This window comes from Erythrolamprus reginae, chromosome Z (assembly GCF_031021105.1).
Source record: "Erythrolamprus reginae isolate rEryReg1 chromosome Z, rEryReg1.hap1, whole genome shotgun sequence".
Classification (NCBI taxonomy): domain Eukaryota; kingdom Metazoa; phylum Chordata; class Lepidosauria; order Squamata; family Dipsadidae; genus Erythrolamprus; species Erythrolamprus reginae.
In genome coordinates, this window is record NC_091963.1 from 33,465,509 (window position 1) to 33,485,152 (window position 19,644).

At 43.5% G+C, this 19,644-nt stretch overlaps 1 protein-coding gene across 4 annotated transcripts in view; it reads right to left on the minus strand.

The window, feature by feature from the left end:
* Positions 1–1,762: 1,762 nt before the first annotated feature.
* Positions 1,763–19,644, minus strand: part of HEPACAM2 (HEPACAM family member 2) — a 59,570-nt gene continuing 41,688 nt past the window's right edge. For 2 of the 4 annotated variants that reach the window (XM_070729805.1, XM_070729806.1), the window contains exons 6-11: positions 14,724–14,849; positions 14,623–14,644; positions 14,457–14,506; positions 10,923–11,005; positions 4,493–4,602; positions 2,222–2,309 (exon numbers count right to left, since the gene is read on the minus strand). In XM_070729805.1, the coding sequence (XP_070585906.1) occupies positions 2,300–2,309; positions 4,493–4,602; positions 10,923–11,005; positions 14,457–14,506; positions 14,623–14,644; positions 14,724–14,849 (401 nt within the window). In that variant the 3' untranslated portion in view covers positions 2,222–2,299. Of the gene's footprint in view, positions 2,310–4,488; positions 4,603–10,922; positions 11,006–14,456; positions 14,507–14,622; positions 14,645–14,723; positions 14,850–19,644 lie in introns of those variants that run through there. The other 2 variants (XM_070729804.1, XM_070729807.1) reach the window with 2 other exon arrangements.

A 19,644-nucleotide genomic window follows, 5' to 3' on the forward strand; every position in this document is an offset into this window, starting at 1 on the left:
TACCAATCCAATGTGGAAATGGTCAAGTTCTCCTTTAAGGCTGGTGTTTGGTAAAAGTTCCCAGGATTTGTTCTCATGATTACAAATGTCACCCCAGTGTTCAGAAACCGACATCTAAAACACTAGGGGCCCAAAATGCTAAAGCAAGCTGTGCACAAAAACATATGCCCAAGGGCTTTTGAAAATTAACCCTACTTGTTTAAACCTAACTTCAGAAAAAAAACCCAGGCCTTCATTTATTGGGAAGCTCTGAAATGAAGATGGATGTTGGCAAAATACAACCAAACTCACATCCACACCTGTTGTTTTAAGACAGCTGTTTGGAAAAAATAATTTTTAAAGGATGTTGAGTGTTTCGAAGTAAACAAATGAATGCAAACCGATCAGGCAATTAGAATGTGGATCAATCGTGTTCATTTAAGGCCCAGACTTGAGATCCTTAAGACAACTGACAATAGTGAATTTAATTAAATAGCTCCTCCATCCTTATCCTCATTTTGCTGATTAGAATTTCAGATACCATATTTCTTTTTTTAACACCAGCACCAACTAAAGATTTACCTGCAATTAAAATAATATCCAGAACTTCAACTGGATATTTAATTTAACTACAATAGTTAATATTGTAAATAGTATACTTTTCTATAACTAGTCATTTAATGCATGGAGTATATAATATAGTACAACCAGCAGTGACTAGGGTCAACATAAAATATGAGAGGGAAAGTTATGATCATCATTCTCAAATTTCCTCCAATCCCAGCTACCTTGTTTCCCTGAAGACCTTCCCCCAAAATAAGCTTTACCTTGATTTTTACACATGCACCCAATATAAGCCCTAGGTGTGACCCTGCCCACTCAGGTGCACAGGGTGGTACACAGGTAAAAATCAAGCTAAGGCGGTTGGTGCAGCCATATATATGAATGTATGTAAGTATGTAAGTATGTATGTATGTATGTATGTATGTATGTATGTATGTATGTATGTATGTATGTATTTGAATGTATGTATATCTTTGCCATCAACATCACCCCCCAGGTCTTATTTTCAGGGGATGTCTTCCAGTGACTCATTGTAGTAGCAATAACAACAGCCTCACCCAGCAGGAACCTGCTGCTGGCCCACTTCTGTGGCTGCTTGCCACCGCTTGCGCGCATCGTTCCTGGACTCTGTTTCGCTGTCAGACGCCTTGAGGCCTCTGACAGCCAAGAAACGAGAAACGAGTTCTAGATTGCCAAGAAACGATTTCTGGATTGACACTTGCAGTGATCTCCGGCTTCCGTTTCACCATCATAGGCCTTCATTGCAGAGACTTTTTCTAAAGGCTTCTGACAGTGAAATAAGGTTGTGGAGGGAGCGCCCCATGTGTCAATCCATAGTCTGTTTCTCAGCTGCCTTTCCTGAAGGCTTCCGACAATGACAGTGGCAAATGGCGGCAAGATAAGGCAAATGTCAGAGGATATGAGCCTGGTTGTAAGTGTCCAGAGTAGGGCAGGTCCACCAACCCCTACAGCTTGATTTTTACCTGTGTGCCTAGCCCCAACCTGTACACCTGAGTAGGCGGGGTCACAACCAGAGCTTATTTTGGGGGTAGGGCTTATATTGGACGCATGTGTAAAAACCAAGGTAGGGCTTATTTTGGGGATAGGTCTTTGGGGAAACAAGGTAGCTGGGATTGGAGGAAATCTGAGAATGGTGATCATAATAACTTTCCCCCTCATATTTTATATTGATCCTAATCACTGCTGGTTGTACTATATTATATACTCCATGCATTAAATGCCTAGCTATAGAAAAGTATACTATTCAGAATATGAATTATATCAGTTGAAGTTCTGGATATTATTTTAATTGTAGGCAAACCTTTAGTTGGTGCTGGTGTTAAAAAAAGCAAAAATGTATTTAAGAAATACTGCACTTAGTACTTGCTAGCATACTTTTTTAGACATATTTTGTAGACAGTATAGGTTTATGTAAAACAATAAGGCACATTTGTTGCATTAAACAAATAATGAAACTATCAATCTCTTTAGACAAAATGGAGATTCTTCCCATTCTAAAATAAAATAATTGAACACTATGTCACACTTCAACATTTTGCTGTAGCTTTGGAGTGATAACTTTTACAATCCAACCAGTAATCATAAGCTATTTCTGTTAGAAATGCAGTCCATGAGAAAACTTTTTGCTTTTTAACTTTGAGGTGGTATTTGTATTATATGTCAGAATTTTTTTCCTGTAGACAATTGTTGGGTTTCTACGGAAACACAGCTAATAATTTGGCTTCCATTTTTCTTTTCATACAACACTAAGAAGAAAAAGAGTATTTATTTAATCACAGCCTTAAGAACATAAAAAATATTATTACTTTCCCTTTCCAACTCAGGAACTAATACGAATAGTGTGTGTGTGTGTATGTAAAATAAACAATAACAAGTGAAGTCTGAAGTTGTTCCAAGCAACACTATCAAACCTCACAAGATATGAGATAATTTTACTCTGAAATCTTCTATGAAAATGCACAATTATTTTATATTAAATTTGAGGGAATCCATGGACTTCATTTGCTGTTCTATAACTTTATACAATCTCAGACAATAACCTTTCCAGTGATGGCCTCCTATCGGAACGGTAAGGTGTTATGTTCCAGCAGTGATTTTCGGGATGTTTGTGCAGCTGCTTGCACCTGATGTGCTCACGTGCTACCCCGCCACAAGATTTAGCTTCTGTGCATGCGCAGCAAGTGAAATATCATGTGAAGGTACTTGTGTGAGCGAGATTTAGGTGATTTCCTCCAATTTTCTGCTTCTGCGCATGCATGGAAGGCAAAATATCGGTGAAAATCGCCAAAATGTCCCTTGCATGAGTGTCTTCACTTGCTGTGCATGCATAGGAGCCAAATCTGATGGCGATGGGTGCCCACTGGTCACCTGCGAATCCACGGCGGCCTCAGAGGACACACCAGTAGTGCCAAAAAATGGCAGGCCTTTGCTGAGTATTGCCAAATATTTTTGTGATAATCAGACTTCTGGCTTATGTATTCTACTTTGGTTTTGATTAGAATAAAAAAAGAAAAATCAACTAAAGTTTGGTGCAAAATATGTATGTATACGCATAATATGTATGTACAGTAGTACCTCTAGATACGAGCTGCTCCACATGCAAGTATTCCAAGTTACGAGCTGAGACGCGAGCAAAATTTCTGTTCGACACCCGAGCTCAAATTCGGGATACGAGCTGAGCGTCCACTAGGTGGCGCAAGAATTCAATTTTTTCCAGTTATCTCGGGGCGAAAAGCCAAATCTAAATGCATTGGTTCGAGATACGAATTGATCGACATACGAGGTCGGCTCTGGCACGAATTAAACTCGTATGTCGAGGTACCACTGTATATGTATAATACTAACCATGTTTAATAAATACCCAGCTTAAATTGTCATTATGAGAATAAAACAACATTTTTGGTGACGTATAAATATAGCCTGACTTTCTGAAATCAGCATTATGTTATTCCAGGCTATATATAATAATAAATTTATTGCCATTGTCAAAACAACAAATTGTCATTGGCAACGAAAGTCGTGTGACACCCAGAGACCAGTCCCACCATACATAAAATTAGAATAGGTAAATTTAAAAATAGAATTAAAAAATAGAATAAAATGTCCCACCCACTACAAATTCCCCACCCTAAACCACTCAACCATCTACATGACAAACCGAGTTTGCTATAGGAATATGCTGTGTCTACTACTGTTTGATAACCATATATATATATATATATATATATATATATATATATATATATATATATTCTCAAGGTTTACTTTCTCTCCCAATATAATTGAACTTGGCAGCAAATTCCAATCAATAATTAGGAAACATTCATAGAGATTTTATTGCAAATCTCAATGAACTTTGGGAGAGAAGGGAGGTATTTGGGGGGAGAAAGAGAACTTGAATGCTGTTTATTCATTCCCTGTTTGACGTAGGAAATATAGAATTAAAATATCTTCAAGATGGGAAAGTCAATCCCTAGTTCTAGGTAATTAGCAATATTCTAGGTAATTAGCAATATTCTCAGACAATATTGTGTTTATAAATTATTCTAGTTCTAGGTAATTAGCAATATTCTCAGACAATATTGTGTTTATAAATTATTCTAGTTCTAGGTAATTAGCAATATTCTCAGACAATATTGTGTTTATAAATTATTCATCTGAACTCTATCCTCTTGATACTTAAACTCACTACATTGAACCATTCTCCCTATGTTAACAGGGAATAAGCATTCACTTTCTGACAGTCCTTATGATATTTAAAGAATATCATAATATTATGTCTTTTGTATAGGAAAAGGTGAAGGCAAGTGAACAGGACTATCAGCAACAAGGTTTGTGAACTTGATTTTAAAAAGCTAGGTATCACTGTTGGAAGTCCTGTAGGGCCAAAACAAATACCTTTCTTAAAATATTAGCATTATGAACTTACTCTTCTTGTTCTTCATTTTGTTTAGGAACATGCTGAACAAGTTCGTAAACTGTAACATTAACATCCTGACTTTGCCCAACATTAGAGTCAGTAACATGTCGTCTTGCTGGCTGAAAGAAGATTACAATTTTATTTAAATAAATAGGCAAGATCACAGAGGAAGTCCATCCATCCAATTTCTATAGTCGACAACATAATCAAGTGATTTTGGGTAGCTTACAATAAAATACAATTTAAAAAGTGGTAAAACAATTAAAAAAAACCATTAAATCTGTAAAAACGTCCACAAAATAAGTAAAGTACTGTATAGCCAATGTGGAAAGTGGTAAAAGTGACGGATCAGGACAGAGGAGACTACTTCTTGCACTCAATAAGATGTTTTAGGTCAGTCACTTTTCCAGCCTAAAATACACAACATGTTTGTTGATATAAAGATAAATTGGAAAGTATAGAAATTACAGGTAATCCTCACTTAACTATGGTAATTGAGGCAGCCAGACCCACCAGCCGAATTGAGGCAACCAGACCCACCAGACGGACCTGAGACACTGGAACGCTGAATGGTGGGAGGACTGGAGATGTTAACTGGTGAGAATGGTGGTTAATCGAGGGCGACCAGTGTAACCAGCAAGAGTATGGAAAGGAACCGGAAGCCCTGGTCGGTGGCAGCGGCTAACACCATAGTGCTTGACCAGAGACTTGGACATTCCCACTGGACAATTTTAGAACTCAGCCGACTTAGAACTTGGCATTTTTTTTGCTGCTGATGTGATTAATGAACTATCGACTATTTCCTATATTTATAATAATTAATATTTATAATTGTATAGTACTTAATTTTATATTTTTATATATAGTATTCTTTTTACTGTTTTAATTATTAGTAACTATCTATATTTTTAATTAAATTATTGGGGTTTTTTAAATTGACGGATAATTGGGGAGTGTGAAATAATGTATGGTATGAATGATTGGTATCGGTGGGATGGGTGGGATGGGTGGGGTGGGATGATAATATAGATGGGGTGAATGGGAATGATGTGTATGGTACATTTGGCCCACCTGGCATTAGAGAGGCAGGAGGAGAGGGGGCACTTATCTCTGGGGTGGCAGAGGGCCGGAATATCCCAGTTCTACTGGGGAGAGGCAGATATGGTGGGAGCCACAGAACTAACCATTCCAGGGGGACAAGGGATCGCTGTTTAATAGTGATCCCATGTTCCGGTTCTGTGAGCTCAACTCAGGATACTGGTATCAAGTGTAATTCGGGCCCTGGGCTCAGACTGCTGCTACTCAATGCCAGGTCGGTGATAAATAAATCTCTCCTCATCTGGGATTTGATCCTGGACGAGGAGGCCAACCTGGCATTTATGACTGAAACCTGGCTGGGCCCAGAGGGAGGAGTTCTTCTCTCTGAAATTTGCCCAGCTGGGTTCCAGGTATTACATCAGCCTCGACCCCAGGGAAGGGGAGGAGGAGTGGCTATTATAGCCAGGGAGAGCCTTTGCTTGCGTAGACTCATTGCTCCAGAGATTGTGGGTTGTGAGTCCCTCCTGATGAAGTTGGACTTAGGGGTTCAGGTGGGCTTGTTGCTCACGTACCTGCCTCCCAGCTGCGTGTCAATGGCCCTGCCTGTGCTGCTCGAGGAGGTAGCGGGGTTGCCGGTAGGGTTTCCCAGACTCATTGTCTTGGGGGACTTTAACCTGCCGTCACTCGGCAAAACCTCTGGGTGAGTGCAGGAGTTCATGGCCACCATGACAGCCATGGACCTGACTCAAGTAATACAGGGTTCAACTCATGAGGGGGGGCACACACCCGACATGGTATTCTTTTATGAGCAATTGAGTAATGATCTGAGACTAAGGGGCTTAGAAGTGTTGCCTTTGTCATGGTCAGACCATTTTCTATTGTGGCTTGACTTCCTGGCTCCAATCCTTCCCCACCAGCTAGGTGTTTCCCCCCAGGTGCCTGATGGACCCAGAGGGTTTTCAGAGGGCACTTGGGGTTATTCCAGATGCACTCGTCTACAGTTCGGCAGAGTCTCTTGCTGAGGCCTGGAACAAGGCTGCAGCAGAGGCTCTTGACCAGATTGTGCTGTTGCGACCTCTCCGCGGCACTAGACCACGTAGAGCTCCATAGTTGAACAAGGAGCTCCGGGAGTTGAAACGCCAGAAGAGATGTATAGAGAAGTGATGGAGGAAGAGTAAGTCCGAATCCGATTGAACACTTGTAGGAGCTTTTATTAAGACCTACAAAGTGACGCTCAAGGCGACAAGATGCGCGTATCATGCCGCCTTGATTGCATCAGTGGAATCTTGCCCGGCCGCTCTGTTTAGGGTGACCTTCTCCCTTCTCAATCAGGGGGGAGTTGGGGAGCCCTTACAGAGTAGTGCCGAGGACTTTAACACATTTTTTGCTGATAAAGTCGCTCGGATCCGGGCAGACCTCGACTCTGATTGGATAACAGAGTCAACTGACAATGAGTCAGTCGAGGTGACTGGGGCCCATACTTGTCCATCTGTCTGGGAAGAGTTTGATCTGGTGACACCTGATGAAGTGGACAAGGCCATTGGAGCAGTGAGTTCCGCCACCTGTTTACTGGATCCGTGTCCCTCTTGGCTGGTTTCAGCCAGCAGGGAGGTGACATGGAGCTGGGTCCAGGAGATTGTCAATGCTTCTTTGGGGAGGGGGTCCTTTCCGGCTCCTTACAAGGAGGCACTTGTGCACCCCCTCCTCAAGAAGTCTTTCCTGGACCCAGCCATTCTTAATAACTATCGTCCAGTCTCCAACCTTCCCTTTATGGGGAAGGTTGTTGAGAAGGTGGTGGCACTCCAGCTTCAGCGGTCCTTGGAAGAAACCAATTATCTAGGCCCTCAGCAGTCAGGATTCAGGCCCAGCTACAGCATGGAAACTGCTTTGGTCGCGTTGATGGATGATCTCTGGCGGGCCCGGGACAGGGGTTTATCCTCTGTCCTGTTGCTTCTCGACCTCTCAGCAGCTTTCAATACCATCGACCATGGTATCCTTCTGTGCTGGCTGGGGGGGTTGGGAGTGGGAGGCACTGTTCTTCAGTGGTTCTCCTCCTACCTCTCTGGTCGGTCGCAGTCGGTGTTAGTGGGGAGTCAGAGGTCGACCTCTTCGTTGTTCCCTTGTGGGGTGCCTCAGGGGTCGGTCCTCTCCCCCCTGCTATTTAATATCTACATGAAACCACTGGGTGAGATCATCCAAGGGCATGGGGTGAGGTATCATCAGTACGCTGATGATACCCAGTTTTACATCTCCACCCCATGTCCAGTCAGCGAAGCAGTGGAAGTGATGTGCCGGTGCCTGGAGGCTGTTGGGGTCTGGATGGGTGTCAACAGACTCAAACTCAACCCAATCCATCACCCTGGGAGGGGAATTATTGACTCCCTCAGAGAGGGTTCGCAACTTGGGCGTCCTCCTCGATCCACAGCTAACATTAGAAAAACATCTTTCAGCTGTGGTGAGGGGGACGTTTGCCCAGGTTCACCTGGTGCACCAGTTGTGGCCCTATTTGGACGGGTGTCCCTTCTCACAGTCACTCATGCCCTCATCACTTCGAGGTTCGACTACTGTAACGCTCTCTATATGGGGCTACCTTTGAAGAATGTTCGGAAACTTCAGATCGTGCAAAATGCAGCTGCGAGAGCAATCATGGGCTTCCCTAGGTATGCCCATGTCACACCAACACTCCGCAGTCTGCTTTGGCTGCCGATAAGTTTCCGGTCACAATTCAGAGTGTTGGTTATGACCTATAAAGCCCTTCATGACATCAGGCCAGAATATCTCCGAGATCGCCTTCTGCTGCACGAATCCCAGCAACCGGTTAGGTCCCACAGAGTTGGCCTTCTCCGGGTCCCGTCAACTAAACAGTGTTGTCTGGCAGGAACCAGGGGAAGAGCCTTCTCTGTGGCGGCCCTGACCCTCTGGAACCAGCCCCCCCCGGAGATTAGAACTGCCCCCACCCTCCTTGTCTTTCGTAAACTTCTTAAAACCCACCTTTGCCGCCAGGCATGGGGGAACTGAGACTTCTCCCCCGGGCCTATACAGTTTATGAATGGTATGTTTGAGTGTATGGTTTCTTTTTAATAAGGGGTTTTTAATGACTTTTAATTATTAGATTTGTCATATATTGTGTTATTATTGTTGTGAGCCGCCCCGAGTCTACGGAGAGGGGCGGCATACAAATCTAATAAATTGAATTGAATTGGGACTGGAATTTACATTGCTAAAAACTGCAGTTATAAAGTATAATGTCCTACAACCAACCCATTAGTGATGGTGTTGTGATTCAGCCTGAGGCTCCTCAGGGACCGGCTGGATCTCTGGCGGATCCATGCCCAGAGGAGGAGGACAGTGAACAGGAGGGGGAGGACCAGGCAGACGGGGGAGAGGAACGTCAGGAAGAGGAGGAGGGAGAGCAGCCTGAGACCCCCGGGGGGGGGCTCTCCCCAGCTAGTAGCCTGGATTCATTGGATGAAGACGCACAGGCTATAATAGACATGAGGCAGCAACGAGCAGCTCAGACGGGGCCAATTAGAAAGGTATTTCCATCCCTGAATTGGCAATAGCTGGGTTTGGGTGTGGTTCTCCTCAGCAGGGTTGAAAAGGCAGGCCCGCCCTTACAGTCTTGTGGAGAGTTATCAATTGGGAGTCCTGTGACCTTGCTTCGATTCTCGGCGTCTCTGATCTTGGCTTGTGGCCTAGAAGTCTGGAAGACTTGGGGGAGGCGTGGGTTTTATTATCTCCAGCGTTGTTTTTGCCAGCAAGAATCCTGTTTTATTGCCTGGCCTTCGTGAAACCTCTGTGAAGCTTCATAGTGTTCCTGTCTGTAAGAACAGTGTTTGTTACCTGTGTTTGCTTTGAATTATATAAACTGCCTTTGCTTTTTACCAGTGTGTCTGGATACTCTTTTTGGTTGGTGTTGGCGTCTGGGGGGACCCAGACAGAACAGATGGTAGTTTCAGCAGTTCCTAGATAACACATTTAATCAAGGGCCTCAACATGACTACAGATTCCAACTTCCTGCTGGTTTCATATTGACTCTGCTTGTTGGAAGTTGACAGGGAAGCTTGGAAATCACAATCATGTGACCAGCTGGAACTATGACAGTCAGAAATCTGTGTAAATTGCTGAGCATTTGGATAGCAATAACCTAATATGGGGATGCTGCAATACTTGGAACTCTGAGGACCAGTCCTAAGTATCATTCTTTCAGCACCATCACAAGTTTGAGAGGTCTTTAACTCCTGTGATTTTGCAGGGGGAAGAGCTGAATATAAAGTGGAAAATACCGTATTTTTCGGAGTATATAAGACACACCTTTTTCCTCTCTAAAAGAGGCTGAAAATTTGGATGTGTCTTATACTCTGAATGTACCTTTTTTTTGAGGCTTTTTTTTCAGCCCTAACTAGGTGCTAATGATATTCCCAGCTCCAACCGGCTTGCAAGCTCTTTCATTGTTACTCTCTGTGAAGAATGTTTTTCCAGCCCTAAGTCTGTAAGCTATTTTCATTGTTCTACTTGCTCCAAATGTGTTTCTTTCCAGTACAGCTAACGGTGTTCCCAGCTCTTACTGGCTTGCAAGCTCTTTTGTTGTAACTCTCTTTGAAGAGGATTTTTTTAAAGGGGATAAAATAATGTGCTGAAGCTCACATGACTAATGATGCTAGCCAGATGAATACCTGGTAGACAGATCCCCCCCCCTATTTTTCTCTATAATAACTAAGATACATTTTATACTCCTGTGCGTCTTATATTCTGAAAAATATGGTAAGCTTTCAAAATATGAATGTATAAGAATTCTAGTTTGGGGAATCTACATTATTTTATAAACCTGTTTTACAGATAGTAATGATTCTTCAAATACAGTGGTACCTCATCATACGGACTTAATTGGTTCCAGGAGGAGGTTCGTAAGGTGAAAAGTTTGTAAGATGAAACAATGTTTCCCATAGGAATCAATGTAAAAGCAAATAATGCGTGCAAATCCTTCAGGAAAATCCCAAACTTTAGAAGGGAGGCGAACAGAGGGCAGGGAGGAGCAGCTAAAGGGGGCGGGTGGAAGAAGCAAGGCTAGGCTAAAGGGTGAGTGGGAAGGAAGAAAGGCGAGGGGGGCGCCCCTCCCTTTTCTTTCTTCAAAAGACACCCTTTCAATTCCTTTGCAAGCACCTTGTTATCTGCAAAATCTTTCCTCCAAGCTGTCCCTCCCTTTTCTTTCTTCAAAAAAGGGAAAAAAAGAAACCGCTTCATCCCAGCAGCAGCTGCTTAGGTTCGTAAGGTGAAAATAGTTCGGAAGAAGAGGCAAAAAAATCTTAAACACCGTGTTCGTATCTCAAAAAGTTCGTTAGAAGAGGCGTTCGTAAGATGAGGTATCACTGTATGTCTATTTCATTATACAAACACTTACCCATGGGGTTCCTGGGGAACGTGCAAAACCTGTATTTTCAATAAATTCGTATATTCCAGAATTTTCCCTTGCATTTTCATTTCCTAAAAAATATAGGTTTTTAAATAAAAACATGAATTGCAATGAGTTATACCATATTATACTTCAGACTGATGAAATATCATTAATGAAATATTAAGGAAAAGTTGATTGCTGCAACATTTGAGTAAGAGAATGGAGGTAACAGACCATAATAGATGTTCATGATGTTCCAAGAAAAACTTTATAAGAAAATAGAAATTCAGAAAATCAGTTCATACTTTCCCCAGAAAATAAATACAGTAATACCTCATGATAAGAACTTAAATGGTGCAAGGAGGAGGTTCGTAAGACGAAAGGTTCGTAAGACTAAACATTGTTTCCCATTAATCCGTGCAACAACAAAATGTTTCCCATTAATCCGTGCAACAACATGTTTCCCATTAATCCGTGCAACAACAAACCCCCCCCCAAAAAATGCTGCCGCCCGGCTGTCACCTTTTAAAACAGCCGGGGGGGTGGGTGGGGGGGCAGCAGCTGCCACAGCCGCCGGCTTCCCCGCCGCTCGCCCGCCCAGGATGCTGACCTGCTGCCTCGCGGGGAAGCCGGGCAAGAGCGATCTTCTGCCCGCCATGGGCGAGCGGCGGGGAGTCGCCCATGGCTGGCAGAAGATCGCTCTTGCCCGGCTTCACCGCGAGGCATCAGGTCAGCAAGAGCGATCTTCTGCCGGCCATTGGCGACTCCCCGCTGCTCGCCCATGGCCGGCAGAAGATTGCTCTTGCCCGGCTTCCCCGCGAGGTTCCCCCCCCCGCCACCGCCCGCTGCGAGCGCTCTGCCAGGCGGCCAAGAAGCATTCAGGGCGAAGTGACGTGGAGGAATGGGGAGCTGAAACCTGGCGGTTTCAGCTTTCCATCCCTTCACGTCACTTCGCCGCTAAATCGTGTGGCAGCAAACATGCTTTGGGGTTTTGGCTGGGGGGGAGTGAGTTAGGAAGGTCCTACTTCTCCCCCCAGCCAAAACTCCAAAGCCTGTTTACTGCCACACGATTTAGCCAGGACAGGAGCGAAGTTTGGGTTTGGCGTTGGGCTTCGGGAGATGGCTGGGAAGACGCGCGGCTCTTTGGGGGGGGGGCTGTCAGGACAAGGAGCGAGGGGGCTGCGAAGGGGCGCGCGGCAGAGCTCCGGCAGAAGAGCCGCGCACAAAGGCTGAGGCGAGGCTGAGCAGGAGGCGAAGCCAACCAGCTGGGAGCCGCAGGCGAAAGGAGCGAGGGCATTGTTCTCCGGACCCCGCCCGCAGCCTGGAGAGGGAAAGGGCCGCCGCGGGGCTGAGCGGGCGGGGTCCGGAGAACAATGCCTGGCGCCGCGCTCCGATGCCCGAGCTCCTTTCGCCTGCGGCTCCCAGCCCACCGCCTCGCTGGTTGGCTTCTCCTCCTGCTCAGCCTTGTCTCGGCCTTTGTGCGCGGCTTGTCCCGACAGGCCCCCACCCCAGCACTTTGAATCCCGCCGCTTCTGCTGGATACGGGCGGTGGGTGGGACGGGCGGCGCGGAAGCCAGGGGCTGTGGCAGCTCACCCCGCCCACCGCCCGTGTCCAGCAGAAGCGGCAGGATTCAAAGTGCTGGGATGGGGGTGTCCCGACAGTCCCCATCCCAGCACTTTGAATCCAGCAGCTTCTGATGAAGACGGGCGGCACGGAAGCCAGGGGCTGTGGCAGCTCACCCCGCCCACCGCCCGTATCCAGCAGAAGCGGCAGGATTCAAAGTGCTGGGATGGGGGGGTGTCCCGACAGTCCCCCACCCCAGCACTTTGAATCCAGCAGCTTCTGCTGAATACGGGCAGTGGGTGGGACGGGCGGCGCGGAAGCCAGGGGCTGTGGCAGCTCGCCCCGCCCATCGCCCGTATCCAGCAGAAGCGGCAGGATTCAAAGTGCTGGGATGGGGGTGTCCCGACAGTCCCCATCCCAGCACTTTGAATCCAGCAGCTTCTGATGAAGACGGGCGGCGCGGAAGCCAGGGGCTGTGGCAGCTCGCCCCGCCCACCCCCCGTATCCAGCAGAAGCGGCAGGATTCAAAGTGCTGGGATGGGGGAATCCAGCAGCTTCTGATGAAGACGGGCGGCGCGGAAGCCAGGGGCTGTGGCAGCTCGCCCCGCCCACCGCCCGTATCCAGCAGAAGCGGCAGGATTCAAAGTGCTGGGATGGGGGGTGTCCCGACAGTCCCCCACCCCAGCACTTTGAATCCAGCAGTTTCTGCTGAATACGGGCGGTGGGTGGGACGGGCGGCGCGGAAGCCAGGGGCTGTGGCAGCTCGCCCCGCCCATCGCCCGTATCCAGCAGAAGCGGCGCGATTCAAAGTGCTGGGGTGGGGGGTGTCCCAGACCTGCTGCCTTTTCCCGTGCCCGCCGCCGGCCCGATCCTGCGCCTCCTGCTTCCCCCCCCAGCCAAAAATACAAAGGGGTCTCCGGCGGCAGACCGTCTTTGTGTTTTTCACTGGGAGGGGGGAGCAGGAGGACCTTCCTGACTCCCTCCCCCAGCGCCGGACCTCCTGCCCTCCCTCCCAGCCAAAAAACCAAAGCGGCCTCCCGAACGTTTTCAATCTTACGAACCTGCCGCCGCTGCGGAGAAGCCCCGCCGCCCGGCTGTCACCTTTAAAACAGCCGGGGGGCTTCCCAGCAGCCTCCCAAAGCCGAACGCCAAACCCGAACTTCCGGCTTCGGCTTCCGGGAGGCTGCTGGGAAGCCCCCCGGCTGTTTTAAAAGGTGACAGCTGGGCTGCGGGGCTTCCCAGCAGCCTCCCGAACGCCGAACCCAGAAGTTCGGGTTTGGCGTTCGTAAGACGAAAAAAGTTCGTAAGAAGAGGCAAAAATTTTCTGAACCCCGGGTTCGTATCTCGGGTTGTTCGTAAGACGAGGGGTTCGTATCTTGAGGTACCACTGTATATAAAAGTGAAGAAAATTCATCCTTATTTAACCTTAAACACCAAGCTTATTCCAAATTAGGTGAAGTACATAGAAACTTCATAATGTCAGATTTCAAAAGAAAAAGTAATGTCTGATCATCATAAACTTTGCCCGTGTCTAAAAAATTGTGCATGATACTAAAAAATTGCATCCATGTCCCTTCACTTACTTTGCTTGGTATCCTCCAAGTAGCCTGAATCTATTTGACTTTTTGCATATTAATTTAAAAAATGGGAATCAGGCATGCTGCAAAATAAAAACACTAGTCTCCAGCATATTCTTAATTCCAAGCATATCTCTGGTCCAAAATGGATTTTTTTTTAAATTAAAATAATTATGAATAGCTGTAATCCAGATCTTTGTTCCAAAATATATTAATCTGTCCTCCTCTCAAAAGGATAAAGACAAAATAATTTTGTCACTAAGCTGGCATCCCTAGCACTTAAATTGTAAAGTGATCAACAGCATATTCTATCCATCTATTTATCTGCTTGCCTGTTTATATATCTACTGTAGCTTTCTAGTTTATGATGGATGTGTCTCCATTTTATGCCTGTATTACCTGACTTAGTTTGTCCTCTTCGGTAACGTGCTTTATTCCTGGGGGTGTTTCTAAAAAATGAAATATTTTAAATTTAAGTAGTATCAATATCATATAGGGGAAGACTTTTTTTTTTAAAAAAAAGTTTCTGTGGAGTTCATATAAAAAGAATAACTTAGTTTTCTACCTGTTCAATTTCGGCTGCATTACTGCAAAAAAGGAAGAAAATATTTTTTTAAAGTACAATTTATAGAAACTTTGAAGATAATAGGTCTTCATTTAACATACCTTTATGTGACTGAAATCGTTTCCATAATGCAAAAATACAGATCAAAACTATCAAAAATAATAAAATTCCAGTTGTTATTGCCAGCGGAGTAAAATATTCCCCTTTCTGAGCTGGCTGATCCAATCCTATAACAGAGAAGATTAGAAATTAATCTTTGATTGTTAATTGTGAAATAACTCTGGATAACATATAATATTCAATTCATATAAAACTTTCTTTAAATTATTTTTTTAAGAAAACCAAACATTAGATACAAAATTGCTTCTTAAGTTTGATTATTTAACCCCTATGACAATCATTAATTGTTGTACCACATGATTCTTGACAAATGTATATTTTATTTTATGTACGTTGAGATCATATGCACCAAGACAAATTCCTTGTGTGTCCAATCACACTTGGCCAATAAAAATTCTATTCTATTCTATTCTATTAGGTGACCCCTAGAACTTCTAAAGTTATTATCTTTTGTTGATCAGATTAACCATAATATTAATAAATCCCTTCATTTAGATTAAAGATGCTTTTATATCATCTCCCCCCAATGTTGGCCATTCAGTGTTCTATCATTATTAATAACAGTAGCCAATGGCAAACATTGATGGCCCTTTTTCTTAAACAATAGGAATTCAAAGCAGGGTGCCTATTATATCACAATGATGAAAACAAATTGACACATTTTGCAAACATGTACGTGAAGGGACAACATGTTGGAAACAATTGATACTTAATACAAGATATTAAGTCAAAATTCTTTGTTCCATTGTTTGGTCAGTCACAGCACAATTTCTCAACATTTATATTACTAACAATTAACTTATTTCTTCTCTTCCTTCCTTCCTTTCTTTCTTCCTTTCTTCTTTTTTCCTTCCTTCCTTCCTCCTTCCTGCATTCTCATAAAAGCAAGCATAATGGGATACAGTGGAACCCCGACATAAGAGCTGCTCTACTTAAGAGCAACTCGAGATAAGAGCTGGGAGGGGAGAGATATTTTTGTTCTACTTACAAGCCCAAATTCGAGATACAAGCGCCAAGGAGCTGTCTCCTGAAGCCAAACGCTAACTTCCGCGTTCGGCTTCAGGAGACAGCTGCGAAGCGGTGCGCGTGTTTTAAAAGGTTGCAGCCGGCCTGGGGGGCTCGGGGGGGTGCTTGCAGCTTTCTTTCTTGCTCTTTTTCTTTCTCTCTTTTACCTTCCCTTCCTCTATTTCTTCTTTTCTTTCTCCTTTCCACCTTCTTCCCTCCCTCCCTCCTTTCACTCATTCCTCTCTTACTCTCCCCTTTCATAAGTTTCCTTGCTTCCTTCCTCTGTTCCTGTCCCTTCCCCCTTTCTTTCTTTCTTTCTTTCTTTCTTTCTTTCTTGCTCTTCTTCTTTCTCTCTTTTACCTTCCCTTCCTCTATTTCTTCTTTTCTTTCTCCTTCCCACCTTCTTTCCTCCCTCCCTCCCTTCACTCATTCCTCTCTTACTCTCCCCTTTCATAAGTTTCCTTGCTTCCTTCCTCTGTTCCTGTCCCTTCCCTCTTTCCTTCCTTCCTTCCCACCCTCCGTCCATTCATTCACCCATTCCTCTCTTGATCGCTTAAAGCCGGTCCCTGGTGCAAAAAGGGTTGGGGACCTCTGTCCTACAGGATTGGGTGGCAGAGAAGTTGAACATATGTAAATTTAAAAGTTTAAGAAAGTTTACAAGTTAAGTGAAAGAAACTTCATTATTCATTTATATGTACATGTACATTTCTTCATTAAAAACATGTCTTTCTGCATAATTTAGACTAACTTTGTGAGTTTTTTGAGGGCTGGAACCAATTAAAATTATTTACATTAATTCCTATGGGGAAAAGTCGTTCGAGATAAGAGCTGCTCGACTTAAGAGCCCAGGTCCGGAACGAATTAAACTCGTATCTCGAGGTACCACTGTATTTGATTAACTGATTCTGAACAAAACAAATAGTAATTAAAAGTTCCTTTACATTTGGCATTTGTACCAACACATCATTAGGATTCCTTTACTCTGCTGCTACTTTATCATCCATCTTATGAAGCAGAAACAAATTTCTTCTGCTTGGTTGATGCACAGTCCAAATTAAAAACCTTCCATTTTGTAATTTTGTCTGGTTGGAATTTCATGGAATTTAAATTAGGCTATTTTTCCATATATTTGCTCTTCTGTCACCATAAATAAACTCAGAACTCCATAATGGATTTCAGAAACAATATTATCTGAGAATCAAATTTTCATTATCATAGTCCACTTCAAATCAGTTCTATATAATTTTAAAAAATGCTGGTATATAAGTAAGATGCCCTGAACTTGTTGCACCATCTTTCTTTTTGGATTCTAAGTTCTCTTACTCTTTCCCTAATCAGATACATAGAAAAAAAAAAGCTCTATACTAGGGCTGTCAAACTTCCAGCCCATAAATAAATAAATAAATAAAATAATAAACAAACAAACAAACAAACAAACAAACAAACAAATAATCAGTTTGGGTGATTACTATTTGAGACAGTTGCTGAACGATGTCTATCTGTTCAGTATAATTTACAGCTATGATTGCAACTGTTGTGCAAAATCCTGGATTGCAAACAATTATGACATCATCAGAACTTTCAGGAAAAATGTAATATGCAAAAACAATAAAATTTGGCCAATAGCTTGCCCCTTCTATCATCAACTTATATTTATTTTTATCCTTGCTTTATCATGTTTTGCTACCTTAGATTTTACTAAGATATTCTGGTAGTAACTAAATGGAAATTGATTGCCTAGAGCAGGGGTGTCAAACTTACATCATCATGGCATCATCACATGATGTCTCATGACTTCTCCCTTTGCTAAACCCGATATGGGTGTGGTCAGTGTGAGATGCATATGGCCGGCAGGCCACAAGTTTGACAGCCCTGGGCTAGAGGGAACATAAAATAGCTACCAGGGTCATCCATTTATTCTTGACATGCTGATATAAGAGACCACAAAGCTAGTTTCAAGCAATTTCAGAATATTCTCTGTGGCATGGGTGTCAAATTAACATTGTCGCAGAGGCGTCACATGACATATTGTGATTTCCCTCCCCTTTCTAAACCGGGTGTTTTCCTTCAACAGGAAAATCACTTTATTTTACCCAGTTTAAGTATTTAAATTTGTTACTTTCAAAACGTCCCTTGTCCTCATTTTTTGCAGATAAAAAGTATTAAAGGGTCATTTATTATATCATTCCTTAATACCATTTGGTGTACAGTGATACCTTGCCTTACGAACTTAATTGGTTCCGGGACGAGGTTTGTAAGGTGAAAGGTTTGTAAGACAAAACAATGTTTCCCATAGGAATCAATGGAAAAGCGATTAATACGTGCAAGCCCAAAACTCACCCCTTTTGCCAGCCGAAGTGCCCGTTTTTGCGCTGCTGGGATTCCCCTGAGGCTCTCCTCGCTGGGAAATCCCACCTCCGGACTTCTGTTGCTGGCGAAGCGCCCGTTTTTGCACTGCTGGGATTCCCCTGCAGTATCGCAAAAACACAGAAGTCCAGAGGTGGGGTTTCCCAGCGAGGGGAGCCTCAGGGGAATCCCAGCAGCGCAGAAATGGGCACTTTGCTGGCAACAGAAATCCGGAGGTGGAGCATCCCAGTGGCAGTGACTTGGGTTTGTAAGGTGAAAATAGTTTGGAAAAAGAGGCAAAAAAATCTTAAACCCCGGGTTTGTATCTCGAAAAGTTTATATGACGAGGGGTTTGTAAGACAAGGTATCACTGAACTTGCAAGTGACCATTGGGGGATGCTCACACATCCTCCCTATGTCTAACAGCTTGGAGAACATTAAAAAATCTCTTTAAAAATCTATAGGAATGAGAAACGAATTCAGGAACATTATTAAAGAATTAGATGTAGCCTATCTAGGCAGCCATAGTTTGATTATGAAGGAAATAATGTAAAATGGAGAAAGCATTAAACATGAAAAATGATAAAAGATCTCCATGGGATTTAATACGCAAGTTTGATCACTCACTAGACTTCACACATAATCTGACTGTATTATAATGTGATTTGTTTCCCCCCCTCTGATACGGGTATGTGCCTGACTAATATAGAATGTTTGATCTCTTCAGTACAAAAATCCCTGGTTGGCTGGAGATTTATGGGAATTGAAGTCCACACATCTTAAAGTCGATACAGTTAAGATTACTATTTAAGAAAACTGCAACAGCAGCCAGAATGGATTTTAGGTTAACAGTATTAGTGTATGAGTATGTTGGGTTGCTGAAGAACTTTTTCAACATGCTGTGACGTTGTTTATAAAATCTGCTCTTTTATTCCTGACATCATCAAACCATTCCAAAGTTGATTGCAGAAAATATAACTTTAGCAACAGAGTGGTCAATGCCAGGAATGTACTACAGTGGTACCTTTACCTACGAACATCTCTACTTCTAAACTTTTCTAGATAAGAACTGGGTGTTCAAACATGTTCTTCACATGAATAAGAAATTATGTTCAGACAAAGTAATCAAACAATGCTTTAAATCTCCTGCCTGTAATGGGCGCTTGATTTTCTGCAGGCCAATTCCTTTAGCACTGTGAAATCTATGTACAGTACAGTGGTACCTCTACCTACAAATGCCTCTACTTATGAACTTTTCTAGATAAGAACTGAGTGTTCAAGATTTTTTTGCCTCTTCTCAAGAACCATTTTTTAAATTGTCACATTACATTTATTTATTTTGTCATAGAAATATAGTATTGTATTGTATTATGTTTAACATAATATAAGTATACAGTAGAGATAGAAAAGATAAAAAAGACATTAGGACAGGAACGGTAGGAACAAAGGTGCACTTATGCATGCCCCTTACAGACCTCTTAGAAAAGGGGAGACGTATATTGTAGATAATGTAAGGTTGAAGATTTTGGGATTTTCCACTTACAAACCCAA